The following is a 27,301-nucleotide window of genomic DNA, read 5'->3' as shown; positions in this document are numbered from 1 at the left end:
AGGTGCACTTAATCCTGCTCTTATAGCATAAGAACAGCCGATGTGTAGGTGAATGACCGCAGTCACTTTCCAATAAAACATTATTTATGGACACTGAAATGTGAATTTCATGTCATTTTCAAGCATTGTGAAATTTTACTATTCTTTTTCATTTTTTTTTCAATCATTTTAAAAAAGCATCCTTGGCTATACAAAAACAGGCAGCGTGCAGGATTTAGCCCACAGGCCGTAGTTTGCCAAGCTCTGCTGTAATTATATATTTTGGGAAAGAACACGGTAACGTAGGAAATCCACAACTGGCGGATACCCCTCTGGGATTTTTCACTGGTTGGCCGTTGTCTTGCTGTACTGTCTTTACCGGCCATTCTCCCAAGGGCTTTCATCACAAGCCAGGGACCCCCTTCCCAGTCCCAGCATCCAGGGCAGTAGGTGGACGCACAGCTACGCTAAGTGTGACACCTTGAGGACACAGTGTGAGTGGCAGGCACCATCCTGGAGTTACCAGCAAGGCATGTATGCCTACTGGGAAGAGTGAACCCAGGAAGGCAGAGGGAGGCCAGCCACGCATAAAGAGCCCAAAGTCCGCTACGCGACCTCTCTCCAAAGGAGCTTCCAAAGAGCAGTCTTTGGGGGCATTTTATTCTATTGGAAAAAACAAGAACGACATCCAGAGCCTTCCCAGCTGAGACCTGGGGGCCCAAGACATTGAAGACTTCCCTGATTTGGTTAAGGCTCCTGCCTGCAGCCATTAATACACACCCGGGGGGAGGAGAACCAGGCACAACCCTTCCTCCCTCTCCTCTCAAATGCTCTCAAAGGAGAAAGAAGGAAAAGGTACAGACCAAATTGCTATTGAAAATCATGAGTTGTGCTCTACTCGGGGGAATGGCGAATAGGGGGCTTTGAGAAGCAAAGAAATGTTACAACAGGCCTGAAGCAAATGGGATTACTCACTGCCTGCCGGGTCAGACTCCCCCAGGGCGATTATGCTGCTGTGCTGGGATGAAGTGTTTTGCTCATTTTTGGAAAAGGATTGAAGAGGCCATTCTTTCCATTCCCCTGCCTCCAGAAGTGCTTCCCCGAAACATCTTATCTTGTAAATTATCCAGGGAAGAAGATTCGGCAGCATGCTAGGCTAGAAAGCTTATCCTTCCTTCCATCTAATTCAAAGTTTCTGAGAAAGCAGAGAGAGGGAATGCTCAGAGGGAATGTGCCAGGACTTGCCCTGGGATTCTTGAGAGTCTGTGAGGGGCTCCTCTTCAGGGGTAACAAGCCCTGAGAGTCTCATTTTCCTAATGCTCCTGCACAGATGGTAACAGAAGGGCATGGGCTAAAACGTAGCAGGGGCGACCCAGTGGCAGGCACCCCAACCCAGGCAGGGAACTGGTGACCAGCGAAGAACTTAGCAGTCCTGATCCCCAGGTATGCATGCTGACAGCTCAGAGCCTGTACTTAGAGTAGAGGACCCGCAGTCCAGCCCAGCCTTGTGGCGGTAGGACTGGGGTGCCAGGAAGTGCTCTCTTTGGTGCTCTGAGAGAGGACTGTAGAACATGCCACCCTCTCTGGGGGGGTTTCAGCTCCCTCCCATCCCAGCGGTAGGTGACACTGTGGGACGACTGGTATCCACAGCCATGGGCAGTGCAGTGAGGGGGTCATGTCCGTCCCCCCCCCAACCCCGACAGTTGAGCTCCATAGCAGTTGAGTCTTCAGGGCCAGACATGCAGCTCCTGGACCTCTGCTGCACTCCTAGCCAAGAGCTTACTTGCCCGGGGGGGGTGATTCGACTTTGCTTACATCTCCCCTCAGTAATTAACTCCCGTGCCAGGCTCTGCCCCCCTGCGCCCACCAAGCAGTAACCCAGTCCTTGTTGCCTTAACCAGGACTTAGCCAACCAGGTTGGATACTGTTTGCCCCCATCTCAAGCTTGGGGTGAAATGGGGTTTTTAGCCGAAGAGCATGGTTTTAGTAAGACCTTTCCCACCTCCATCTTTTGCTTTACAATGAAAAGCTCTGGAACCTTCTCTGAAGACTTCTGCACAGTCAGGTCCCCGGAGTGACACCGTCACTGGGGCCAATGCAGGGGCCTCTTCCATGGCCTCACAGGAGGTAGTGGTTGGGGTCTCCCAAGCATGCTGCCTAAAGGGCCTGTCCAGCATTGGAGGAGTTAATGTGGGAGTGCGTAAAGCAAAGGGGAAAAAAGTTGGAGTTGACACTTGGGAGGGGGGGAGAGAGCGAGTCCCGCTGACTTCTGATTGGTTTTACATTTCATCCAAAATTTTTTTCCTCTCCTCTCTCGCTCCCTCTTTTCAGTTTCTCTCTCTGATCCCAGGGGAGGGGAAACGGGAATAGTGAGAGATCAAAAATAAACCTCTTATGTCAAAGCCGGGAAGGAAGTATAAATACGAAGGGCTCGGCAGCCCACTCGGTGCTTCCCGGGGTGGGGAGGAGGCAGGCGCGGAGGACGCGCACGCGGCTCGGACGCCAGTTGCTCGCGCTCTGCTGGGCGGGAGGGCGCGGGAGCAGCGGCAGCGGCAGTGCCAGCCCGAGGGGCCGTTCGGGGACCGCTGCCGCCAGGCACCCACAGGCCACGCGGCCGGCCGGACGCCCGAGCTCCTTGCGGCGGGGACCGCAGGTCGGCTGCCCGCACCTGCCCGCGCCGGGCCCGCTTCTTCCGTCTCCCGCGCCGCAGCCGCAGCCCCCATGCCCCGCGCCGCCCCCGGGTGGCCGCCGCTCCTGCTGCTGCTGCTGCTGCTGCTGCTGTTATTACTGTTGCTGCTGCCGCCGCTCGCCCTCGGCGCTCCAACCCGGCCCGGCGAGGGGGAGCCGGCCTCGGCGCTGGTGGTGCCCACGCGGTTGCCGGGCGGCGCCGGCGAGCTTGCGCTCCACCTGTCCGCCTTCGGCCGCGGCTTCGTGCTGCGCCTGGAGCCCGACGCCAGCTTCCTGGCGCCCGAGTTCAAGATCGAGCGTCTGGGGGGCTCCGGCGGGGCGGCCGGGGGCGAGCGGGAGCTGCGCGACTGCTTCTTCTCCGGCACGGTGAACGGGGAGCCCGAGTCGCTGGCGGCCGTCAGCCTGTGCCGCGGGCTGAGCGGCTCCTTCCTGCTGGACGGCGAGGAGTTCACCATCCAGCCGCAGGGCGCGGGGGACTCCCTGCAGCAGCCTCACCGCCTGCAGCGCTGGGGGCCGGGGCGCGCTGCCGCCGAAGCCCAGCCCCTGCTCAGAGCGCCCGAGTGGGAGGCGGAGAAGGGAGAAGAGGGTCAGAGGCAGGAGACAGGAGCCGGCGCGCAGGAGGAAGAGGAGGAGGAAGAGGAAGGGGAAAAGGAGAACGAGGAGAGCGAAGAAGAGGAGGCAGGAGGTGCCACCGAGTTGCCACCGACGCTGGGGGCCACGAGTAGGACCAAGCGGTTTGTGTCTGAGGCTCGCTTCGTGGAAACGCTGCTGGTGGCGGATGCGTCCATGGTTGCCTTCTATGGAGCCGACCTGCAGGTAGGACTGGCTTTGCCCTGAGATCCCAGTTACCTCCAAGACTCTCCAAATTCTTCCCTTTCCAGCCCCTCTGAGAAAACCCTTCACTTCCTCACCCCAAATCAGGAAATGTCCTTTCTGAGAAACTGCGGTAACACCTTTCTTGACCGCTGATACCTGGGCCACCTACTGCTCCTCCCACTAGGCCCCTTCCAGCTTAAGATGGAGGTTCTGGGCTTCCTCCTCTCTGTTCCCTCCATCCCTCACATCTTGAACTGAAAATGGGTTTTGAAGCATCCCTACCCCAAACACCTGCCTCTCCCAACAGAGATGATAAGTGAACACTTTGGAAGAACATCCACCCCAGCCTTGGTTTCTCAGCCCTCTCCTGTCTCCAGACCTGAGGCTCCCAAGGGAAGGCAGCTGCGATGGAAAGATTCCCTTTGCCTGCAAAACTGAGGCTGCCATGAGTAAAAGATGTTGTTTGCAGGGAGCTGAACCTGGAAAGGGGCTGCCCAACTTCTGTGTGCCCAGCTGGTTCTGATCAGGGGCGTGGACACCTTGCCAACCTGGCGCTCAGCCCTGGCAGAACTTGGCAGTGCCAGCATCAGCGCAATAAGGGAAGGGAACAGAATTTCTGCCTGGGGGCTCAGCCCAGGAAACTAAAGCTTCAGTGGAAAAGGGGGGGAGAAGGGGGTGGGGATATGAACTCCTTTGGTGAATGTTCCTGGTGGAGCCAGAGCTATCCTTGGTCCACCTCAGCTGCCCTCTGCCCAGACACAGCTCTCTGCTGAGCTGGGGCAGGAAAACTGAGTCCAGGGGCAGCTCCTGTAGCCAGGCCATTTCCAACTAGATTCAAAGATGGTGCAAACTCAGCAGGAGGTGTGTTTGAAACCGTACACCTCACACCTCCCCCAGGACCAGGTGAAGCCTTACTTTCTCTTCCCCTGGGGAGCACAGAACCTGAGATGTGCCTGGTGGAGAACTGACCTGCCCAGAGGTCACAGTTCCTTGAAACAGGCACCCTGGCTGCTGCGGCAGCTCAGCTGATGCCTTTTCGGTGATGGCAGTCTTGGCTGGGACCCTGTTCTAGGCTCAGCCTGTCCCCAGCTGCTGGGAGCACTGTGTGCTTCAGCATCACCTGTGCAGAATAGACTAGATGAGGCACAGTTGGCCTTCCTGTTCCTCATCCCATCTTTCTCCCTCTGCAGTCACCAGGTAAAGCATTCTAGATGGAAGGTTGGAAAGAGCTGGAGGTGAAGGGTCCACGTGGCTGCTCCCCTGGCTACTGCCAGGGCTGATGAAAGCCCCAAGGCTCGTGTGCCTGTCCCAGTATTCACTTCTGCCAAGTGTGGGAAGGCAGCTTTGAGCCATCATCACCGTCTGCCCCATGGGCTGTGGGTCCAGGCCAATTAAGTATCTGCTTCCTCGCCTTCCATGAGATCAGGGGGAGGCACCAGCCACCTTCTCTGACTCCTTTTTCCAAGGCAGTCCTCGAGAGGGTGGCAGGTGGGGCTCCTCCCGCCTCAGGTGAAGAGAGCCATGCAGGGGAGGCGGTGGGGGATTCCTCAGAAAGTACATTCACTGCAAACCCAGACCTGAGGTGCTGAGCCCTCCCAGACACAGACTCCTTCCTGAAAGCTGCCTGAAACCCAAGAGGTGGGAAAGCCAACAAGAACACGGAGCAGCAGAAAAAGTAATTAATTGCTTTTCAGTCTTCAGGGCCAACATGTCCTCTCTGACGTTTTCCTACCATCTCACCCTCAGCTCAATGCCAGACACTTAAGAAACTGCGCATTTGCTTCAAGCACACATGCAACAGCTCCAGATGTCAGGGCCATCTGAAAGCAGACATGCTTGCGGCTGGGCACCAGGGTTCCCAGGCCGCTGATGCAGGAAGCTGGGTGGGGTTCTGCCCCAGACAAATTGGCTTTCTCTTCACAGAGCCACCCAGGAGCACTTCCACCCTTGGATGACTCCTGGCTGGATGTCCTATCTGCTCCCTTTCCACATACACAGACTTCTGGACCACTCACAGACACACACTTCTGCAGCAGCCAGCCCCTGCGGGTCAGGAGAGCCCGTCAGAATAGGCATCAGGCACCTGTGAAGGCCAAGGCCTTCTCCTGGGGTGGGATTTTGGTGGGGGTGGGGGTGTTACTCCCTTTCAGCAGAGTCAGCCCTGCCACCTCCCTCTTGACATCACTGCCTGCATCCTGCTGTCACCGTGCTAGGGTGTGGCAGGGGCTGAGACACAGCTGTTTCTAAGACTGACCACTGGCCCCTCTGTTCCAACTGCTCGCCAACTGTGGAGATGCCACAGAATAGACTTGACCTTCTCAGCTCCATCCCCTGGGCTTCCTCGTTCCCCAAGACCTTGCCTGCCCATGCCACCTCCTCAAATGGACTCTAGTTCTTTCCAAGTAACTCTCCAAGGATCCTCCTGGAGACTTCGTTCACACAGACAGAAGGTGCTTTGGGGTGTCCCAGCAACCAGAGAGTGTTATGAAGATGAAGGAAGACGTTCCCCCTCACCTGTGAAACACGGCACTTGGCCCAGGTAATCGATTCTAGTCTAAGCATCCATGTTGCTGCTTCAGGATGAGTCTCCTGGAAAGTTCAGCGCCATGCGAGGAAGCCACTCTGGGTGCATTGAATTTGCAGAGTGGTTTACAAGCATCATCTCAGTGGGAGTACCTGTGAGGGGGCAGAGGAAGAAAGTGCAGGTTACAGAGGATATGTGACTCCCTCCAGGTCACACTGCTAGTATGAGGCGGGGCTGGGTCTGCAGCTCAGGTCTCCTGAACCTGAGCACAGTGCTGGTTCACTGGCCAGGCCGCCTCTTTAGCACCAGGAGCATCTGTGACTCTGGCTCAGCCTAGCCCTGACACTCATCTGTGTTGTGGGAACGAGTCATTGAATCTAGAAGCCTAAAGGCGTCCACCATGAGAGGCCCAATCCTGAGAAGAAACCTTCAAGGCCGAGAGAAGGAATTAGCCCTGCGCAAGGCTGGTCTCACCGCTAAGCGACAAGGAAGTTTTCCAGACTCTGTACACTTGAGTTCACTTAATCCCTTGACAGAAGGGGCCCTGCCTCCCACCTTCTTATCTGGTTTCAGACTTCAGGAGCTCAGACAAAGGGGGCTTTCTGAAAGGAGGGACCACCTCGGAAGAGACCATTAACTCTGTCTGCATCCGGCTGCTGCTAATTGTTCCCTGGATGAAACTGGAGCGCGAAAGGAGAGAGTGGGGGCCAAGCAGTTCCCCGCCCTCAATCTGGAAAGCTGTGCACCGGCTGCAAGCTGAGCTTCTGAACTCTCTGCTTAGCAGGGAGGGTCCCACGCGTAGCACTCCTCATCCCCAGAGAATACCAGAGGAGCCCCAAGATTCAGGCCACTGGCAGGTGGTTTCAGGGAAGGGCTCAGTGATAGCCATTTCGTCTCCCCCTTACCCTTATCCTCTGGGTTTGAGAAGGTGTCCCGCAAAAGCCCTAATTCTAAAGTACCTCATACCCTCACATTGCCCAGCACTACCCCAGTCTAAGCCTGTTCTGGCATAATAATTAACAGCCTCCTTTTGCACTCTCAAAAGTGTCCTAGTTTGGATAATAACAGAAACAGATGCGTGCTCAAGTCTTCATGGGTGGAAGACGAATGTTGCATGCGTGTGAAGTAGGTTCCCCCACTGGCAAAAGACTGAGTCCTCTCCATCTCTGTCTGCAGCCATCAGAATGATCAACTGTATGAAGTATTTCCCAAAGAAAAGGCCCTAGTATTCAACGGTCTTTGATCTATCACTCCCCCCAAAGCCGGGTAGGAGGCAGGGCGGGGGTGCGGGGGTGGGGAGGGTGAGGCGCAATGTCAGGGGCACGCTGGCTTGTTTGCATGCTTTGGGTTTCTTTGGGCTTCGCTGTGGTTTCCTTGCAGCAGCAAAAATGAGTGGCAGTCAGTGCTGTGATAAAGCAATATAGACTTTGACGAGAAGTGGAAATGAGTGACCTTGAGCAAGTTACCCATTTCTCTGCACCTAGACTTCTTCACCAGCCTGACAGGAACAGCTATATCAATGTCCCAGCATTGTCTGGAGGAGATGGTAAGATACGGAAAGCACTCGACCCAGAGGTGGCACACAGTAGGTGCTCGGCAAAGCGTAGCTAATGCTGGAGTTGCCTTGGATGATGCATTTGTCACGGTAGGAGGGCAGGGCGGTCACACGCCATCACAGCCAGCCAGCCAGCGCTGTGTCTGCTGTGCTGTCCTGTGCAGCAGAGAGCCTGCTTTCAGCTCCCTCAGCCCAGACTATGTAAGTTCAACTCCTTGTGGTTCTGGCAACTGTGTGCTTTGGAGAGGGAGCCTCGCCCCTCCGCTGCTTGCAGAACAAGGAAGGATGAAGGACAGCCATGCCAGAACCCTCTCTTTTCTCCATCTCTTCTTTCCTCTCCCTTTGCCCCCTCCCCCTCCCCAGCCATCTCAGACCACCTCCCCACCCCACCCCCGCCAAGAGATGCCAGATGGGAAACTGACAGACCGTTGCTGAGCTCAAGAGGTTGCTATGCTACTACTCTTCCTCCCCCAGGCGTGCTGCGAGGAGAGCGCTGGACCCACGGAATGAAGAGCAAATGAGCAGAGTGTAGGGATGACATTCTGAGCAGAAGGAGCTGCGGGAGATGCCTCTGGCCCAGGCCCAGCCTTCCCCAGATTCCCACTACAGTTAGCCTTGGCTGTGTGGGAGTTCCGAGGGAGGATCCTCCTTGTTTATATCTCAGAAAATCAGAGGGCTTCGCCCTAGCCTAGCTGGTGGGGTGTTTTTTCTCTCCTCCAAGTCCCAGGGTGACCAGTGAAGGAGACTCCCTGAAAAGTACCTGCATTTCCTAATAAGAATCAAGGGCAGGCGATGCCCAGGTCATTCAAGAGCAGGGCTGTGTGACCACCCCAGCCGAGCTGGCCACGGGCCCCACCCAATATCCTGGTTGTGCGAAGTTGTCTGTGGGGGGGTTCCCAACTGTAGCCCACAGCCCACACTGGGGTGGTCACAGAGAGCTGTAGATAGACACCAGGTGATGGAGCGAGACAGCTGACCTCTTGACCGGCTCCTGGGCCCGCGTCTGTGGAACTGAAAGTCGGGCCTGCCCTCCTGACCCAGGAGATGGGCTGAGAAGCTGGGCTCAGACTCAAGGCGGCCCACCTGCCCAGGCCCAGTGGCCCTTCCTCCAGGAAACTCAGATGCATGGGCACTCCTGCCACTGTTCCTCAGAGGAGCTGAGGAGCAGGGCTTCCCATCCCCCAGTGCTCAGTGGGACGAGAGAGGAGGAGAGGGGAGTCAGACCAGGACTGGGGACTTTAACAGAAAACTCTGGAAGACACAGTCCTGGCAGCTCTCTTGCAATGGAAATTATCTTCTGAGAAAGAGGCCAGATGGACCTTCAGACATCCATACATCTAACCCACTGCCTCAGAGAAAACAACTCTCAGGCTGGCTCAGTCCAACTTTACTCCATGTCTGAAGGAGATGCTTTGAGCTCCCTGAACACAAAGGAGGGGACTGAGAACCTCGGCGCTGAGGAGCACCCCGCCACGGGACGCTCCGTGCAGCAGTGTGCACCCTGAGCCTTTGGTTTCCAGTGGGGACATGCCCATTGCACCGTTTCTGCTCAGTCTGACCGATCGGGCAGCTTAGGAACCGGGCCCATCTTAAACCTTAGGTCTTTGGTTCCTTACTTTCAGTCCAAGCCCTGAGCAGCTGGCATCTCTTCTCTTCACACCTGCTGTGTAAGACATCATCTCCCCATCATCTCTCCTGGTGGAGTTGGCACTCAAAGGAAGCCCTCTGGTGAGGAGAGATGCAGATTGTCTCAGAAGAAGTTCCAAGGGCTGGCCCTGCTCCTTCCTAGGGCAGGAGACTGGGAGACTCTTCCTGCCCCACAAGAAGCAGTGGAGGAAGTAGCCCCAGCAAGCTGCCACTCCTCAGCCCTCACCCCCAATTGCATAATGATGTGATTGCTTGTGTTTCCCTTAGGAATCCAGCTCCAGGAGCGAGTGCCAAGTTTCAGCTTTGCTGATAAGGTGTTTACATCAGCCTAAACATAGCTGGAGTGCTTGACTTGCTCAGTAACCTGCCAACCCCTGTTTGTAGGGCTTACAAAATATCTGGCTTGTTGCCTGCGAGGTGAACAGACAGATCCCATTCACAAATACTGGGATTTGTCTGGAACTCCCACACATGGCCTCAGCCCATGGAATGTCCCTCTCTAGCCTTTCATCCTTCTCTTCCCTTCTTCTACTCCCACCTTCCAGACCACAGGAGGGAAGAAAGAGAGGCTCCAGGAGGTGGTGCCCTAGGGAACAGGGAGCAGGGCTGCCCACACTGCTGGCCAAAGGCCTGCAGGCCCCTGCCCCCTTTGTCTCTGGCTCTGCAAAGTCATCCAAGAGAGGACTGACGTCTCAAGGTCCCCGAGGCAGCAGAGTGAGCCCTAATCCAGCCTCCCCTCAAGCTGGGGAACAGCTGGAAGCCCAGGGGCAGAGCAGAGGCCAAACACCAAGTCAACCCCTTCAGCTGGCCTCAGTGGGATGGAAGCAGTGGGGGCCTGGGAACCTGGGTTTCACTGTGGCCCATATTTTCTCATGCCCCAGACAGGAGTTCACCCTTCAAGGCTATCCAGGCAGGAGCCAGGAGGCCAGCGCTGGAAAGCTAGTGAGAAGAACGTAGACTTGGAAACAGGCAGGCCTGGGCTGGCACCCCAGCTTTAGGAGCTGCGCCACCTGAGACAGGCTGTTTAGCTTGCGTGAAGCCCTGCTTCCTCCCTGGTGAAGTGGCGATGACAATCCCACTTCCCAGAGTTTGTGTGAGCACTCAATGAGGTGCTCACCTCAATAGGGAACTGTTGTCAGAAGTGACTGTTAAGGAAGCATTCCCATCCTGGAGAGTAGGGCTCACCCCAGCAGACATCAGGAAATTTCTAAGAGGGAAATTCTACCAACCTTGAGCACTCAGATAGTTGCTGCTGGGCCAAGAGCAGAGAGAGGGCAGGTGGCTGGCAGGGAGAGGGTGGGTGTCAAGGTTAGAAATAACCAGTGCAGTCCAGTAGAACTTTCAGTGGTGATGGAAACATTCTGTCCGCTCCATCCAACGCAGTAGCCACAAGCCCTAGGTGGCTCATGATGCGCTTGAAATGTGGCCAGTGTGGCAGGGAAATTATGATATTAATTTTATTGAATTTTAGTGGATTTAGCTATCCATGGCCACACATGGCTGGTCAGGATGTTGAATGCACAAGCTTTGGAATCAGGAGTTCTGGGTTCACACGTAGCTGCACATTCATTAGCTCTGGGATGGTGGGCCAGTCTCTTACTTGCACGGTGAAGGGAAATAATGCTGGGGCCCTGGGGGTTTTGTGAGTCTTCACCAAGATGCCGTTTACCAAGGTCAAGTGCAGAGCCGAGCACTCAGAGTGCATGACTCAGGGTGACGATAGGGCTGGAAGGTTTACTCCTCACTCTCCACTCCTCCTTCCCCAGAACCACATCCTGACGCTGATGTCCATGGCAGCCCGCATCTACAAGCACCCCAGCATCAGGAACTCCATCAACCTGATGGTGGTGAAAGTGCTGATCGTGGAGGACGAGAAGTGGGGCCCGGAGGTGTCCGACAACGGCGGGCTGACGCTGCGCAACTTCTGCAGCTGGCAGCGGCGCTTCAACCAGCCCAGTGACCGGCACCCTGAGCACTTTGACACGGCCATCCTGCTCACCAGACAGGTCCTGGCCCCCAGAAACTGGGCGGGAGGGGGGGGGAAGGCCCAGGCTGCCCAAACATAGTCCCAGCTGGACACCAGCAGCCTCATGTGGATGCCGAGGAGAAGGTCACGGGGACAAGTGTGAGGTATTTGCAAGGGAAGGAGAGGAATCTCGGAAGGGCTCTTTGCCAGAGGTTTGTGACCAGCTGTCTGCTGAGGTCATAACAAGAGGAAACGGGCTCAAACTGCCCAGTGAGGGATGTGCAGTGGGAACTAAGAAGAGGCCCATCTACGGAGGGGGTGAAACCCGGGGGGCAGGGAGCCTGGGTGTCCTCAGGACTTCTCCAAATCAGAAGGCTGCCCACCCCCCGGGGCTGGTTTAAACAGATCACTTCCTGAAGGCTAGCGAGTGTGATCCCATGTGCCCGACCCTGCTCACCCCTGAGGCAAGCACTGCGTTTTTAGCCCCACTTTTCAGCTGGGGAGACCCAGGCACAGAGCAGCCACCCTTAGACAAGCTATTTAACTTGCGTGACCCTCCACGCCCTCATCTGTGAAATGGGGATGACAATCCCTGCTTCCCAGAGTCTCTGTGAGCATTCCTGTGGTGACCTCGAAGTCAGGCCCTGGGCAGGGTCTACACCCTTAACCACGCCCAGGACAGACTTTCCAAGCCACGGGCAGCCCCAGGACATGCCTATGCGGAAGGAGAAGGGACCTCTGTGAAGAAATAGGGAGTTGGATTCAAACATTTCTTTCACCCCTGGAGGCGCAGGAATAGGCAGGGTCTCTGTCCTATGTCTGTGCTCATGTCTCGCTCTCTCTCCTCGAGCAGAACTTCTGTGGAAAGGAGGGCATGTGTGACACTCTGGGCGTGGCAGACATCGGCACCATCTGTGACCCCGGCAAGAGCTGCTCTGTGATCGAGGATGAGGGCCTGCAGGCGGCCTACACTCTGGCCCATGAGCTCGGTAAGGCTCGCCACACTGGGGGCCACACGTGCTGGGCTGGGGCAGGAGCACTTGCCAGCCGGGCTTCAAAGCGAGTGCTGTCCTGGCACGGGCCCTCGTCATCTGGCAGAGCGACTGTGCCGAGCGCCCTGCACTGGCCAGTCCCCTCCCCTGCCAAGCACGGGACCAACACATCAAGGGTCGTCATCAGAGATCCCCGGGGAAATGCCAGAACACAGAAGGCATGCTCGGGTAGAGCAGTGAGGCTTCTGGAAGGTCGCTGCAAAGACAGTGCCATGGAAGCAAGTGTGTGCCTGAGGGGGAGGTGAATCGGGACAGGCTGGGCCATGACATGAAGGGACTTCAGTGTTCCTGGTTCTGTGGAAAGCTTCCTGGGAGAGGAGAGTGCGGGCAGAGTGAAGCCAGCGGGTTCTTTGAGGAACAGGCGGGTGGGGCCCCCATGAGGACCTGGCAGCCAGCTGGGCCTTCACACACACACCATCTGTCCTGTGAAGACAGTGTGTGGACCGGCTCTCGTCTTCCCCAGGGCACGTCCTCAGCATGCCCCATGACGACTCCAAGCCCTGTGCTCGGCTCTTCGGGCCCTTGGGCAAGCACCATATGATGGCGCCCCTCTTCATCCACCTCAACAAGACGCTGCCCTGGTCCCCCTGCAGCGCCATGTACCTCACAGAGCTCCTCGACAGCGGGCACGGTAGGTCCCCCAAGCTTCTCGCTGCTTCTCCCTGGCCAGCCGTGACTGCCACGCTGCTTCCAGCTGAGTCCCAGAGCATCGTGGACACTTGGGCTGGGCCACCTCCCTGGGCCACAGGGTTCTGACGCTCCACAGCACATGCTCTTCCAGCCCATCTTCCAGCAGCCTCTGTCTGGGGCCAGTTTAGAGTATTCCAGTTTCGATTATTGGAAGTAGGTCTGAGAAGCTCTGCCTGGAGGAGGTGGGTTTGAACAGACCTGGAAGGAGCGGAAGAAGTTTTGTCTCGCAGAGGAGTGAAGGGAGCTTCGGGCTGGAACGATAGTCATAGCGTGGAAGTGGCAGAGGCAGGAAATGCCCCGTGAGAGCAAGGACTGGGGCAAGGTGCCTGGCGAAGGGAGCTCGACTTGTTGAGTGAAGCAGTGAAAACACAGTTGATCCTAGATTCTTGATACGAAAATAATAGATTATCTAAACATCAATACTTTGGCTTTATTTCTCCTGGCATGGTTTTTAACAGCCCCTTTACATCCCTAATTACACTGCGATGTAGAATAGTGTTATGATTAGCTGGTATTCCCTAGGCAAACACTGAATGCGTGTAAGAGGTTCTGGATAACAAAAGAAATTCAGTCCCTAAAAAAAAATTGCTACTGATAGTCAAACATTGGATGAGCTTTCTTTTTTTTTTTTTTTTTGCTTTTTAGGGCCACACCCATGGCATATGGAGGTTCCCAAGCTAGGGGTCCAATCGGAACTACAGCTGCTGGCCTACACCACAGCTCCACAGCAACGCCAGATCCTTAACCCACTGAGCGAGGCCAGGGATCGAACCCACAACCTCATGGTTCCTAGTCGGATTCATTTCTGCTGCACCACAACGGGAACCCCTGGATGAGCTTTCTGTAGACAACCGAGTGTTGACAGTTTCTAGATTTGAGGTCAAGGACACCTTGAGTGTGATGTGGCAGGAAGCAAGCCCCTGCGCCTTATTTCTGTTCCTCTCCTTCCTCCATTCCTCAGGAGACTGTCTCCTGGACGCCCCCACTTCGGCCCTGCCCCTCCCAACAGACCTCCCAGGCCGCAGGGCCCTCTATGATCTGGACCAACAGTGCAAGCAGATCTTTGGGCTGGGATTCCGCCACTGCCCCAACACATCTGCGCAGGATATCTGCGCCCAGCTCTGGTGCCACATGGATGGCGCAGAGCCCCTCTGCCATACGAAGAACGGCAGCCTGCCCTGGGCCGATGGGACGCCCTGTGGGCCCGGGCGCCTCTGCTGGGATGGCAGCTGTTTGCCTGAGGAGGAAGTGGAGAAGCCCAAGGTGAGGGATGGCCACTTGGGGAGCGGCGGGTGGCGGGGGGAGGTGGAGAAAAGGGGGAGGGCCATTTTCAAGGAAGAAGCCACACTTGAGAGCCATGAGCTAAGACACTTTGGGCCACGTGCAACTATGACTTCTAAGTAAGATCATTCCTTTTTTTTTTTTTTTTTTTGGTCTTTTTAGGGCTGCACCCACGGCCTATGGAAGTTCCCAGGCTAGGGGTTGAATTGGAGCTGCAGCTGTTGGCCTACACCACAGCCACAGCAATGCCAGATCTGAGCCACATCTGTGACCTACACCGAAGCTCACAGTAACACCGGATCCTTAATCCATTGAGCAAGGCCAGGGATCAAACCCACATCCTCATGGATACAGTCGGGTTTGTAACTGCTGAGCCACAGTGGAAACTTCAAAATCATTCATCTTTTGACAAAGCAAAGGGTATTTATCCAAATGTGAGAGGAGCTACTCAGAGAAGATGGGTAATGCCAGCAGGTCTCCAGGCTTTTGGGGAATTGCCGTGGAGTGGCCCCAAGGCCTGTGACGATTGGTGATAGGTGTGAAACACTCCAGCACAAGACCCGTAGTGGGCACTCAATAACCAGGAGCCATGGTGAATTCTATTGTAAACAGATAGCATGGCAGCAGAGGAAGGACAGCCAATCAGGAACTGAGGGTATTTATATCCTACCCAAGTTTGAGCTGAATTCACAGCCAGAGGTCAGGACAGTGAGAGTAACCATGGGAACTCCCCTCACGGAGGAGTCAGAATCACCTCTCACCAGGCAGAGGAAACTTGGCCCAGGACAGGGTAAACTTACGAGGAAAAGCAAGCAATGCCAGTGAGAGTTTTTAAATGATTTGCTCTTAATACTTCCAATCCAAGCCTGATCACATTTCTCTAGCTGCAAGTCACTGAGCCATCTATGAAACAGCCTCTGCGGGGTTCGCAGCCTGGGCCGGGCCCAGCTCTGAATCCCCAGGGTGGCCTGCAGGCTCACCCTCCAGAGGGCTGTCCTCAGCAGCATGTCCTTTGCACTGAGGCCTAGGAGCCTCCCTGGCTGGGTAGGTCACACGCTTCTTCGAAGCCTGAGCTGGGACAGGCTTCACAGATTCACTCTTAGCCCCCGCCCATCCTGACACTGAGCTGCTCCCAGTTTTGTGCTGTAACATGTGCTTCATGTGTTACTAGGGGGGGCAGGCGGGGACGGGGCCCAGCACCAGAGCCAGGCTCAATATAGGGAAAGGTGGACATAAAATGATCACCAGATGATGTTTATCATCTATTTTGAAGAATAAAAGACAGATCATAAAATACTATTTATATAGGACAAAATCATATCTGCGGAAAATAAAAACATGGCATCTTCCTGATTATACAGTCAGAGCAAAGTACAAGAGCATATTGATGAAAATCACATCAGTGGTTTCATCTGGGTAGTGGTATTTCCTTAAGTGTTAACTTCTCTTTTACACTTTTCCGTATTTTTTACTTTCTACATGAGCACATGTGACTTTTGTAACTTTTTAAAATTTATTTTCATTTTGAAAACTGTGAACCCACCAAGGGCCTTGTCCCCAGGATCAGTTGTAAGGTTGGAAGCAACTCTGGGCATCCTCCTACCCTGGAACTGGTGGCTGGGAGACCAGAGATAATCCCTTTGGATCTGGACGTCTCAGCCTCAGCACTGGTGGCGCTGGCGCTACACACGTCTTGGTTTGAAGGGCTGTCTCGTCCGCTGTCAGATGCTTGTCTTTAGATGTGTCGCAGCACCTGGTCCTCTACCCACCTGAGGCTAGCAGCATATGCCCTCCCCCCCCTTGTGACAGCCTCGATGTCTCCAAACATTGCCAAGTGTCCCCAGAGGTCCAAACTGGTCCTGCCTGACAGAGAACTACCACCTTAGACTCAACCTTATTCCCATAAAAGTGTTTGATTCAACAACTCCGGTTGAGCACCTAGCAAAGGGCAAGGCCTTGTTTTAGGCACCAGGAGGGCAGCAGTGAGCAAAGCCAGCACAGAATGTGATCATGAAGCCGCAGTCACGCAGGCCACACAGTCACTGAACAAATGAATCAGGCAGTCTACCCAACTCCACGCACCGGGATGGGCATAACTAGGCAAGGACGTCACACCAAGCTCTGAGGCCTCCTCTCCTCTGCCCCCGACTCAGCATGCCCTTGTGTGTTGCAGCCCATGGTGGATGGAGGCTGGGCCCCGTGGGGACCCTGGGGAGAGTGTTCGCGGACCTGTGGAGGAGGAGTACAGTTTTCACACCGCGAGTGCAAGGACCCGGAGCCTCAGAACGGAGGGAGATACTGCCTGGGTCGGAGAGCCAAGTACCAGTCGTGCCACACAGAGGAGTGTCCCCCTGATGGTAATGCTGCCGTCAGAGCAGCGGCTAGGGTGCCTGCAGCAGATCTGCAGAGGAGTGGGGCGGTCTCCCGGGCCCAGAGCCTTCCTGGGACGCAGACATAAATGCGCTCTGCAAGGTACCAAGTTTTAGGACAGTGCAGCCACCCAGGACAGCTCTCGCTGTGCGGGGAGAGCCTGGCAAAGTCAAGGCGAGAAACTGCTCTAGTCTTCCAAGATGTAGAAATGGAGAATGTCACTCCCAACCAAACTCACTCAGCTAGAGCTGGGGGAGGGCTTTGCAGAGGGGCTAGTGTCTAGGATAATAATCCCCCCGGAGGCGTCTGAACCCTCCTCTGAGAATGGAAGCGTTTTCCAAAGCAAGTGTCAGAGCCAAACCTCCAATGTCTTTCCAGCCAACATCCAGCCCAGGCAGAGGGAAGATTTCTGAATCTGATTCTAGCTCACATTCCTTCTGAGAAGAGTTGCCCATCTTCCCTTGGTGCTGTGCCAGCTGCCTGACGGAACCTTCTAGGAGAGCAGCCTCGCCTCTGCCTCCTCTGGGCAGATCCCCCCAGTACCTGCTAGAAAGCACTGGCAATAACCCAGGCAGTGAGGGGCAGCGGGGAACTGGTGGGAGGGAGGCCTTTTTCCCACCATCCCACCCAGCTTCCCCTGCGCAGCTACGGGAAGTACTGGCAGGCAGCAAATGACAGCAGAGATTTAGAGAGGTTCGCCTGAGTGCAGAGGCGCACTGGCACTGGCGTGGTGTCTGACGAGGGGATAGGGGGGCTTTGCAGTTTTGCAAGATGGGGAAGATCAGTAATGGCACGAGGCTCTAGAAACCCTGCCCTGGAATTGTGAGTCTGCCTGGCACAGGGGTGAGGCATTCCCTGGGAGAAAGGAGGAGAGAGGGAGAAAGAGAGAGAAAGAGAAATGAATATAAGGCATGAGGTAGATGTGGGCAGCAGGTGATCCCATGATTTCAGGTGCACCAGGATCACCTCCATCAGTGAGCGTTTTGGTGCCTCTTGTGGGAGTAGAACTGGAAAAGGTGTTATAATGACATAAAAAGCACATTCTCTGTCCTTAAGCAATGTGCAGATCTTGTTAGAGATCCAAATCCCTTTTATAAAGCAACTAAAGTGCAATCTGTGAGACACAGACCCCGGGCTTATGAGGAATCCAGAGCAAGGAAAAGCCTGGGCTAGACAGAAGCTTCTTGGGGAGTCAGGGCTGAGCAGGGCCTGAAGGACTGGGAGGAGGTGTGGGAGGACATGCTAGGGTGGGGCTCTGATCCCCCAGGTGCTTTGGGGCAGAGAGGACCAGCTTCTCCAGGCCAGGTAAGGTGCATGGAAGCTAAAACAGCATTAGGAGGCTCTCTGTGCCAGCTGTCCCATCAGGTGACCTGGGGAGCTTTTCCAAACACAGAGAGCCAGGGCCCTCGGATGTCCTGATTCAGAATCTCAGGAGGAGGGCATGGCCACCTGTGATTTGAAGTCCCCATGGGCCATGGAGATGTACAACTGAGGCAAAGAACTTCAGTAGTAAGGGCAGGTTGAACTTCAGGATTGTGAAAGGGAAAAAAAACCCAGGTCATACGTCAGACAGACTATTCAGGAAGCAGCATGCAGCAGAGGAGACGGGCACTGAGTCTTACGTGAAACCATAAGGCCAAGGCTTGTGAAAGGTGGACTGAGATGCTGAGAATGGGGCGGAGACATTTCAAATCACAGGTTGTTGTCCTGAATAGTGCATAGGACCTAATGGCAATTTGGAAATAGTGGATGTAGAGGCTCAGATGTTTGGAAGATAGCAGGGTTCCAGTCTCAGGCCAGAATGTGGTAGCATCACCAGTTCATGGAGGAACCATGTGGAATTGGGCCTTGCGAGCTGGGGGTGATCAAATGCCTGCGAATGGAGTGCCCTATAGATGCCTGGAATTATAGCAAGTGGGGTGTAGAGGTATAAATCTGGGAGCCCCTGGCCACACGTCTAGTGTCACCAAGAAGTCAAGCACAATGAGCTGAGCGAAGCTCCCAAAATATAACTCCATGGGTCTTTCTCTGCCTTCCAAGCTTACTGAATTGTCCCTTGTTCCCACCTGAGTTTATCCTTCTGTAATGTAGAATTAAGATCTTTCCCAAATGAAAAGGCTCTTTCCCAGGAATCCCAGCTGAGGCTGGCTGCTCCTTTCCTTGCCCCATGAGTAGGGGCCTTGGTTGGTGTCTTGGAAAGTTGGACCCAGGTGACACTGGACCTGCGACCTGGAGTTGGGTGGAGTCCAGGAGGAAGAAAGGTGCCCAGAGTTCTGGCCTTTCTCCAGCAGCTTCCTCCCTTCTTCAGCTCAGCGTTGTTAACTCCACGCCCTCTTGTACTCTTTTCAGGGAAAAGCTTCAGGGAGCAGCAGTGTGAGAAGTACAACGCCTACAACTACACAGACTTGGAAGGGAACCTCCTGCAGTGGGTCCCCAAGTACGCGGGGGTGTCTCCCCGAGACCGCTGCAAGTTGTTCTGCCGAGCCCGGGGGCGGAGTGAGTTCAAAGTGTTCGAGGCCAAGGTGAGGATCCCCGCCTGGAACTCAGATCCACAGGCGGGGAGGAAGGCCACCTGGCCCGAGCCCACGTTTGGGCTGCATCCGGCTCACCATCCCTCCTCTGCCCTCCCCTCTCCCCCCGCCTGCTGCAGGTGGTTGATGGCACCCTGTGTGGGCCCGAGACTCTGGCCATCTGTGTCCGGGGCCAGTGTGTCAAGGCTGGCTGTGACCACGTGGTGGACTCGCCTAGGAAGCTGGACAAATGTGGGGTGTGTGGGGGCAAAGGCAACTCGTGCAGGAAGGTCTCCGGTTCCCTCAACCCCTCCAGGTGGGTCTCCCCAGGAGTTCTGTCCCCAGCTGCAAGAACGGACACATGCGGACGGAATGGGCCCACGTTTGGATTGTGGCTGCCCCTTCATACCTGTGGAACACTGAGCTTTGGTGCCTGTCTAAACACCGGCATCCTCTCCATCTCAGAGTCATGGCGAGGAGTCACGAGATGGGTCTGGCCCATGGAGGGGGCGGCTCTCAGGGCAGCCGGAGGCCACATGGGTCCGGATGTATCATCTCTGAGTCAGTGGGCAATAGAGCTACGCTGAGTAACCAGGACCTTTGCCAGAAAGCAGCTCTTCCAGGCCTGTTTTGGGAAATCATTTTCATCCTATACCTGGCGAGTCCTGCCCTTTCCGCAGGTGGATCTTCAGAGAGAGGGGCACACAGAGGGGAGGCCTTGGCGGTTTCAGGGCTTCATGAATCTCAGCACTCCAGATGCTTTCTCACACCTCAAAGCTCATGTGCATAAAGTCCCTGTATTTAAGTGCTTTCACTTCTGTGGCCTAAAATAAGTGGCCTGTTCCTAAAACAGTCTGTCAGGGCCAAGACCATTATTTCCCATTTTCAGATGAAGAAGCTAAGGCACAAAGAGATTGTACGACTCTTCTGGCGTCACAGAAATAGGTAACGGCGGCCAGAAGAGAGCCAGGTGTCTTCCTTCCTGGGTTGTTTCTTTTCTGCCCCTGCACACACTTCCTGGAGAGGAAGGACAAGGGCCTAGAGGCCAACCTGTACCCCCTGCCGCCTCTCTCAGTCTCTCTCATCTCCTCAGCCTCCAATAACCGAATCTTCGTACTGCAGACAACTCGGGGGTTTTCTCAAATTTAACTCAAAGGATGTAGGAAAAAGAATCGGGTGTGGGGTGTTCAGGCACTGGGTCCCCTCCTGGCACTCTCTCAGGCATTAGACACGTGGCCCTGGGGGTGGTTTCACAGCTGCTCCACTGGGTGTAAGGCAAGGATAGCAACCTCTTCACTTTCTTCCCAGCCTAAGAAACCCACATGCACTAATCTCAGAAAAGAAGACTAAGAACTAGCTTTCTCCAGCCCACTTAAAGCCCCAGACCTATGATAAAGTTGAAACATTTTCTCCAAACGGCACCCCAACCCCCCAGATGGCCCAGCTCGTGGTGCTGGGCACACCCAAAAGAAGCCCCTCAGAGCGGGCTGTCACACCCCGGCTCCTGCCTTAGAGCCATACTAACCAAATACCAGGAACTGATCGACCCCAGGAGGTGGAGGGAGGCGTCCATCGGGTCGGATTCTGGAATGCGCGTGTGGAACACATTTTTCCACATGGATTTGAGCTCTGGGTATGAGAGTGGCCAAGCAGAGTTTATACCAGTGCAAAGAGCTGCATGTGTCCGAGCCAAGAGCCCAGGTTTGGCAGCAACGATGCAGCTTTCACACCCTCTGGGCTGGCTTCCCCTCTGTGCTGTTGTCAAGACCTAAACTCCAAACATGTGAAACAGAGCTGCCAGGCAAAGCAAAAACCCCAACGCACAAAGCCTCAGCAGCTAATTTATTTGAGACATTGGGGTGACTACTTCCTTATTTTCTAGTGCAGCCCTTTGCCCACCCCCAGTCGCCACATGCTGACCCCCTGAGTACCAGGCTAAGGAGCCACTGGTCCTGAGGGTATCTTTCTGTTCCTCTCATAGCTATGGCTACAATGACATCGTCACCATCCCAGCTGGTGCCACCAACATTGACGTGAAACAGCGGAGCCATCCAGGGGTCCAGAACGACGGCAACTACCTGGCCTTGAAGACCGCTGACGGGCAGTACCTGCTCAATGGAAACCTGGCCATCTCTGCCATAGAACAGGACATCCTGGTGAAGGGGACCATCCTCAAGTACAGTGGTTCCATCGCCACCCTGGAGCGGCTGCAGAGCTTCCGGCCCCTGCCAGAGCCTCTGACTGTGCAGCTCCTAACAGTCCCTGGGGAGGTCTTTCCCCCCAAAGTCAAATATACCTTCTTTGTCCCAAATGACGTGAACTTCAGCATACAGAGCAGCAAAGAGAGAGCGACCACCAACGTCATCCAGCCTCTGCTCAACGCGCAGTGGGTCCTGGGGGACTGGTCTGAGTGCTCCAGCAGCTGCGGGGCTGGCTGGCAACGGCGGGCTGTGGAATGCCTCGATCCCAGCGGCCAGGCCTCCACCACCTGCGATGAGGCCCTGAAGCCTGAGGATGCCAAGCCCTGTGGAAGCCAGCCCTGCCCCCTGTGATCCAGTGGGTGGGCCAAGCTCGTGCTCATGGACTTGGGGTGTGGGAGGCAGACAAGGGTTGCACTGCGGTGACCCCACCTCCGGAGGTGGCATGGCCCACCCAGGCCCGGCAGGGCCCCAGCCCCTCCGGTTGGCATGAATCCATAAGGGGGAGGGAAGGAGAGGAGACACAGCAGATGTTAAAGTCTACTACCTAGTGGGTTGAACCTTGTTTGGGTTCAAGTAGAGGGCATAGGTTAAAAGGTAAAGAGTATACTTATTGACCCAAACAGGAGACTCGGTCAGCCTGTTTGCAAAGGACTAGCAAAGTTAAATGAAAACATTTTTTCTACTTGGTTCCCTCGATAAATAATCTACCTCAGAGGGGAAACAAATTAGTAAGAGATGTGGAGTAGGGTGGATGGTGTGTCAAAGCAAGCTCTGTAGCTGTGCCCCGAGCGGTCTTCAGAAATGACCTGGACGATCTTGGTATTAAGCCGTAGCCTGGAGGGCTGCAGGCCCCAGGATCGTGGAGAGCCCTGTGTTCTCAGGCTCCCACCTGCTGGGGTGGATCCATGTCAAGTATTTATGCAAATGTGTCTCTGAACTAAAGTGTGATCTTGTGCCAATGGAGTGGTCTGACCTGGCTCGGTATTTCTTTGGAAAGGGCAGGGGACCCAGGACCCAAAGACAGAGGCTGAAACTAGGTCAGCTCACCTTGAGCACCTGCAGGGCAGCTGGCACCTTGCCTGCGTCTCTGTGGGCGTCCCCCTGAGTTCCGGTGCCTGCGGAGTCCAGCTCATTTGGGCAATTCTCCATCTGCATAATCTAGACAACTGGTTCCCAAACTTTAGTGGGCATTAGGGTCATCTAAAGGACCGCTTGGAGAAAAATAAATAAATAAGAAAATAAAGGACTGCTCGAAACAGATGGCTCAGCCCCACCCCGAGAGTTTCTGATTCAGTGGGTCAGAGGCCTGCATTTCTAGCAAGATGGAGGCTGCTAGGTTGGGGACCACCCTTTAAGAACCTCTGCCTTAGGTGGAACTTCCAACTCTGGGGTAACAAAGGTTTTTCAGTGTCTCTGGGCTCCTTATTCCTGAGGAAGACTTTCCCATTCCACTCTGCGCATGTCCCCCTCCTCACGTTTACATACCGACCAGCCAGAGATACCAGATTCTCTTAGCATCTGAGGAGCACTGCACCTGTTTCCAAGTGACATCATCCAATGACCTCAGCCCCATCTCTCCACACCAGATGTCATCCCCATCTCACAATGCTTTTGACCCAGGCAGACTGCAGTTGTCTCAATCAGCCCTTTTATACGGAACGGCTTTCCCCGCCAGCCACCTGAAACCTCCCTGATGGCCTCCAAAATCCCATCTTCCCTCCATATCATCTCATCTCTCCCCAGCTCAGGGGAGGCCCCCAGCTCATCTTCCATATGGTCTGGGGTGGGGGAGCTTAGTCCTTGGTCATAGTGGGTAAGAAGGAATAGGCAGCATCAAGAAATGACGTTCTAGTGAAAAGGAGGAAAATATCTGAATCTGCATCTTCCATTTTTCCATCATGGTTGACGGCCTGTCCTTCCTTTAGCTTTTTTTTTTTTTTTTTTTTTTTGTCTTTTTAGGGCTGCACCCTCGGCATATGGAGGTTCCTAGGTTAGGGGTCGAATTGGAGCTGTAACTGCCAGCCTACACCACAGCCACAGCAACAAGGGATCTGAGCTGCCTCTGTGACCTTCACCACAGCTCACAGCAATGCCGGATCTTCAACCCACTGAGCAAGGCCAGGGATCAAACGCCCATCCTCATGGACATTAGTCAGGTTCATTAACCACTGAACCATAATGGGAACTCCCTTCCTTTAGCTTTCTCTCAAGACCCCTTCAAATAAAAAATGGCCTGGGCAGAGAGGAGGCCACATGGAGCCCTGCGTGAATGAGGAAAAGGTGCCCACGGGGAGGATTCGGGCCATTGGGCAGAGGCAGGGCAAGCAGAGTTTCAAGCCCTCCCGTGCCCTCAGCCAGTTGGTCATCCGTGTGTGGTATACACTTTACGCAGTGGCCGTGGACCTGCTGACTACATTTCCCTGACTGCTGGCTCCTTAGTGAGTGGGAGGCCAGGCTTACCTAAGCATAAACAAGCACACACACAGGCATGTTGATGATGACTAGTAAAACCAGATTAGTCCTTGCTGTGCACCAGCTTTATGGAGATTGATTTTATGTTTCTGCAACTCTTCACCTCCTTCTGTTTCTCATTCTCCCCAAAATAATCAAGGCCAAGTGTGTCCCCATTAACTGCCCACGCCAGTCCAGCTGTGCCATCCCTACTGCCTGCATCATTACCAGGCACAGAGTTTGCCCTGGAGTTCAGCTGGCAGCAGAGCTGCTGATGTGCAAAGCAGAATGGAATCCGGCTTGGCTCTTCCTTGCTGTGTGGGCTCGGCGAGGCTCACAGAATACATACTTGTTTGTGTCTGGAAACTCAACAGCTGCAGCTCAGGGACTCAGAAAACAGATCTGCAGAGAAAGACCGTGCCATCGTTTCCCCCCAGCCTACCGCGACCACCCTTCTAGCCCGGAGAGGGGAAGACTGCATTTCCTCTGCTGAGAGCTGGCATTTTCAAGCTAGAGTTCCTGATGGAAATAGTACCGGTGCCTCCTCATAAAAGTCCCTGAGGCCCTGACTCGGCAGCTAACTTGGTCATTCCCATGATCCTCTGAGCTCCTGCCAGAAATATTTCAAAGGGGGTAGGTTTGCATCAAAGTTCTTCCATCCTTGAGATAACTGAGTCCTTGTCTGGAATTCATTCTCTGCCCTTTATTTCCCCGTAGCTGACGAGAGAGTTTTGTGAATTTACAGAAGTATGCAACATTACTGTTCCCCAACCCATTTTAGCAAATCGCCCCTCTCTCCCAGGGACATTTTCCAGGGATGATGGACCATCTTGCCATCAGTGCCACTCCTTGCTCTCTGACGATGTCTATTAGGTTTTCGATCCTTTGTGTTCGGGCATTTGACCAAGTGGGCCCTCTTCCTGAGGACCCTCCCTTCTTCCTGGCATCTGAACATGAGTTCTTCTTGCCATCCCTCTGGAGCCCTCTTCATTTTTCCCAAGCCTTTCCCCTACCACCCTACCACCACCAAAAGAAAAAGAAAAAGAAAAAAAGACAGGAAGAATAGGAATGTTCTTCAAAGTACATTGTCTTGAATTGGCTTGATAGCTCCATGTGTCCAGCAAATAGAGTGGCTCTGTTGCACCTGCATTCTCGGGTCTGTGAAGCGAGGCAGGGTACTGCCACGTGCTAGGCCTTCACACATGGCCCAAGAGCCTCAGTGTCCGAGGGTCCCCTGGTCACAAAGACACTCTGAGCCCACGTCAACCTCTGCTCTGTGTCGCTGCTTCACCTCACCAAGCCCCACCTGGAAGCAGCGGCGTTGCCTTGGCTGTTGGGGGATTAGGAAAGGTTTATAGATAAGAGTAAACAGAAAGGAGGAATTTACCAAAGAGAATCACATGTAGTGCTCTCCTTGGATTTCCAGATTTCTCCTGCCACAGCCGCATCACTTCCTTTTGCCTCCTGGGTGAGTTGAAGCTAAATTTTTCAATACATGGCCAAAGTCAAACACAAGATAGGAGGAGCGTGATGAAGGCCATGAAGGCAGCATTTTAACCAGGTCAAATGATACCTACCCTCCTCCAGCCTGACCCTGCCCTGTGCAGAGTGGAGAGAAGTGTACACCCAGCAGCATCCGCCACCCCAATCCCACCGTGGGCTGGACACTCAGCCTGCCTGCGAGCCGCAGTGGCACCCCTGCCCTAGAAGAGTTGAAACCCAGGTCCGCTTGCCTGGGGTGGCCATTGGCCGCAGGACAGCACATCTTTCTAAGGAAGGACTCTTCCCCGTGGCCCTCCAGCTGAGCTTGCAACTTCAAGAAAGCTGCCTGCAGAATGTGAAGGAGAAGACACCAACCTAAGCCGACATTTTTGCTGGTTCAGTCGAGGTAATCACTGGAGACATTGCGGTCAGATGGACCTTTGGTATGAAACAATTCTAAACAAAAGGAAATAACACGCAAGAGGGACTGGAAGAGAGAGTGCTGAGTGAGCATGGCGGTTGGGTTGTGACCCCCAGCTGTCCCGGCTTTGCAGGCCCCACGCCAGCCCCTCCCAGGCACCTGTGTGCTTTCTAGGTCAACACTTCCCAGCAAGCCGGCCAGGCTTATCAGAACAGGTGTGCCCCGTTAAAGCTCGATCCGTGCTTCCTCAGACAGGGACCTTCTTTGATACCCCATGGGGGAGGTAGTGCGCCTTCCCTGCTTAAAATTGAACGTCAGCCGACCTGCAGCCTCCCAGACTAGACACGGCTCAAGTATTGGGAGAGGAAGATGAGATCCAGTGCACAAGCAGATCCTGAGCTGAGATGCTAGTACTGGGCGGGAGGAACAAGAAGCCTCCAATGCACCTGTCTCGCCTGGAACATACTTTCCCTGAGGCCTTGGGCTCAGCAACAAGAGACAGGAAAGTTCTGGCTCGTCTTCCATCCCTCCAGCTGCCTGGCCTACCCCGGCAGATGCACAAGTACCCTGGGAAAGGCGGGAGCAGAGGCGTCTTCCCCAGCCCTCACCGTTCCTCATTCCAAATATCTTGTACATCCCAGGAGCACTGGAAGAGTTTGTCCTCAGCCAAACACAACTTCCTGTTTCTAAGAAAAGGAAGAAAAAAATAGTTGAAAGGGTTTTTGGACACTGGAGATTTTGAGTTTCTGTAAACGCAAATGAATCAGACACATGTGGAATAAATTTCTCCGGAAGTAAGAAAAGATGCTGTGAGTTCCTGGACCAGAACTCATAGTCGCTGGACCAGAAAGTGGGAAAAGGGTAGCTGAGATGGGCGGCGCATCAGAGGCTGAAAGAGAGAGATGCACTGTTGTGAATGTTGGATCAAAGGAGGGTTCCGGTGATGATGAGGGTCAGCGCAGGCCTCCCAAGGCCACATCCTGAACTTGCTTATTACTCAGAACTTCTCTACCTCTGAAGTCATAGATTTAAATATCCTGCTCCCCAACCACAACTTCCTACCCTTCCAGACTTCTCACGGCTCCCCCTACACTTATTCTCGGAACCCCCAAATCCTTGACTGCCCCTGATACACTACACACGTCCCCATCTTTATTTCCCCTTTGCCTCTACTTCTCCCCTCCCTGTGCACCTAGAGTTCCTGTTCCAATGCCTCACACTTGATCCTGCCAACATTCCCAAACGCCTTGCCCCGTGACTCTCTGGTGCCCCCCACAAAGGCCACTCCACCCTCTGTTGCAGGATCACCACCATTATGCTGATGACCAAGCTCCTGGCCACTGCGCACATGGAGCCACCATGAAGTCAGCATCTCTGGTCTAATCAACAGCCCAAGCAGGCTTCCTTGTCAGCTCTATGGCTACTTCTCCACAAAATCATCTTCCACTTTCTTCACTTTGCTCACAAGCTTGTGATCCTGACCCATTTCCCCCTGTGATGTGGGGAAGACCTCACCCCTTCCTACAGAACCCAACACTGCATCTCCCACGATAGAAGGAGAGAATCAACATGGTCTCGTTATTGTTGGTCAAGCTACAGACACGAATCTAAAGGAACATGCAGATTCTACCTCATCTTAGAATTAAGAGGCATATTCCAATTGCTATC

The 27,301-nt window shown here is 54.5% G+C and overlaps 2 protein-coding genes across 5 annotated transcripts in view; one reads left to right on the top strand and one right to left on the bottom strand.

Moving 5' to 3' along the window:
- Nucleotides 1–144: 144 nt before the first annotated feature.
- The window catches only part of LOC102165987 (uncharacterized), a 95,518-nt gene continuing 68,361 nt past the window's right edge, over nt 145–27,301 (bottom strand). The window contains exons 4-5 of the mRNA XM_021063955.2: nt 3,789–6,159; nt 145–1,530 (exon numbers count right to left, since the gene is read on the bottom strand). The gene's annotated coding sequence lies outside the window, so the exon portion shown is untranslated. The remainder of the gene's footprint in view (nt 1,531–3,788; nt 6,160–27,301) is intronic.
- ADAMTS8 (ADAM metallopeptidase with thrombospondin type 1 motif 8) lies at nt 1,481–22,537 on the top strand. Of its 4 annotated transcripts, none has more exons than XM_084976640.1 (10): nt 1,481–1,595; nt 2,311–3,483; nt 10,976–11,215; nt 12,029–12,164; nt 12,691–12,858; nt 13,879–14,180; nt 16,372–16,555; nt 18,918–19,090; nt 19,219–19,394; nt 21,060–22,537. In XM_084976640.1, exons 2-10 carry the CDS (start codon nt 2,374–2,376, stop codon nt 21,628–21,630), a joined length of 3,060 nt encoding a protein of 1,019 aa, XP_084832766.1. In that variant the 5' UTR covers nt 1,481–1,595; nt 2,311–2,373; the 3' UTR covers nt 21,631–22,537. The 4 variants fall into 4 exon arrangements, with proteins under 4 accessions (XP_084832766.1, XP_084832767.1, XP_003130131.3 ...); XM_084976641.1 differs by lacking the exon at nt 1,481–1,595 and adding an exon at nt 7,492–7,553 and having other exon boundaries at nt 2,307–2,632; XM_003130083.5 differs by lacking the exon at nt 1,481–1,595 and having other exon boundaries at nt 2,307–3,483.

The sequence above is a fragment of the Sus scrofa genome, chromosome 9 (genome assembly GCF_054392235.1).
Source record: "Sus scrofa isolate SSC_HxYL_T2T_F1_AM1 chromosome 9, Sscrofa_HxYL_maternal_Yorkshire_Landrace_v2.0, whole genome shotgun sequence".
NCBI lineage: Eukaryota > Metazoa > Chordata > Mammalia > Artiodactyla > Suidae > Sus > Sus scrofa.
This window is presented reverse-complemented; position numbering and strand designations above follow the sequence as displayed.

What these genes read in the sequence shown, in the direction of transcription:
- ADAMTS8 (XM_084976640.1), top strand. Translation starts at nt 2,374, where the DNA reads ATGTCAAAGCCGGGAAGGAAGTATAAATACGAAGGGCTCGGCAGCCCA. An exon ending in TCTATGGAGCCGACCTGCAG is followed by an intron (nt 3,484 to 10,975) that starts GTAGGACTGGCT and finishes CTCCTTCCCCAG; the next exon opens with AACCACATCCTGACGCTGAT. An exon ending in AGAGGAGTGTCCCCCTGATG is followed by an intron (nt 16,556 to 18,917) that starts GTAATGCTGCCG and finishes TACTCTTTTCAG; the next exon opens with GGAAAAGCTTCAGGGAGCAG.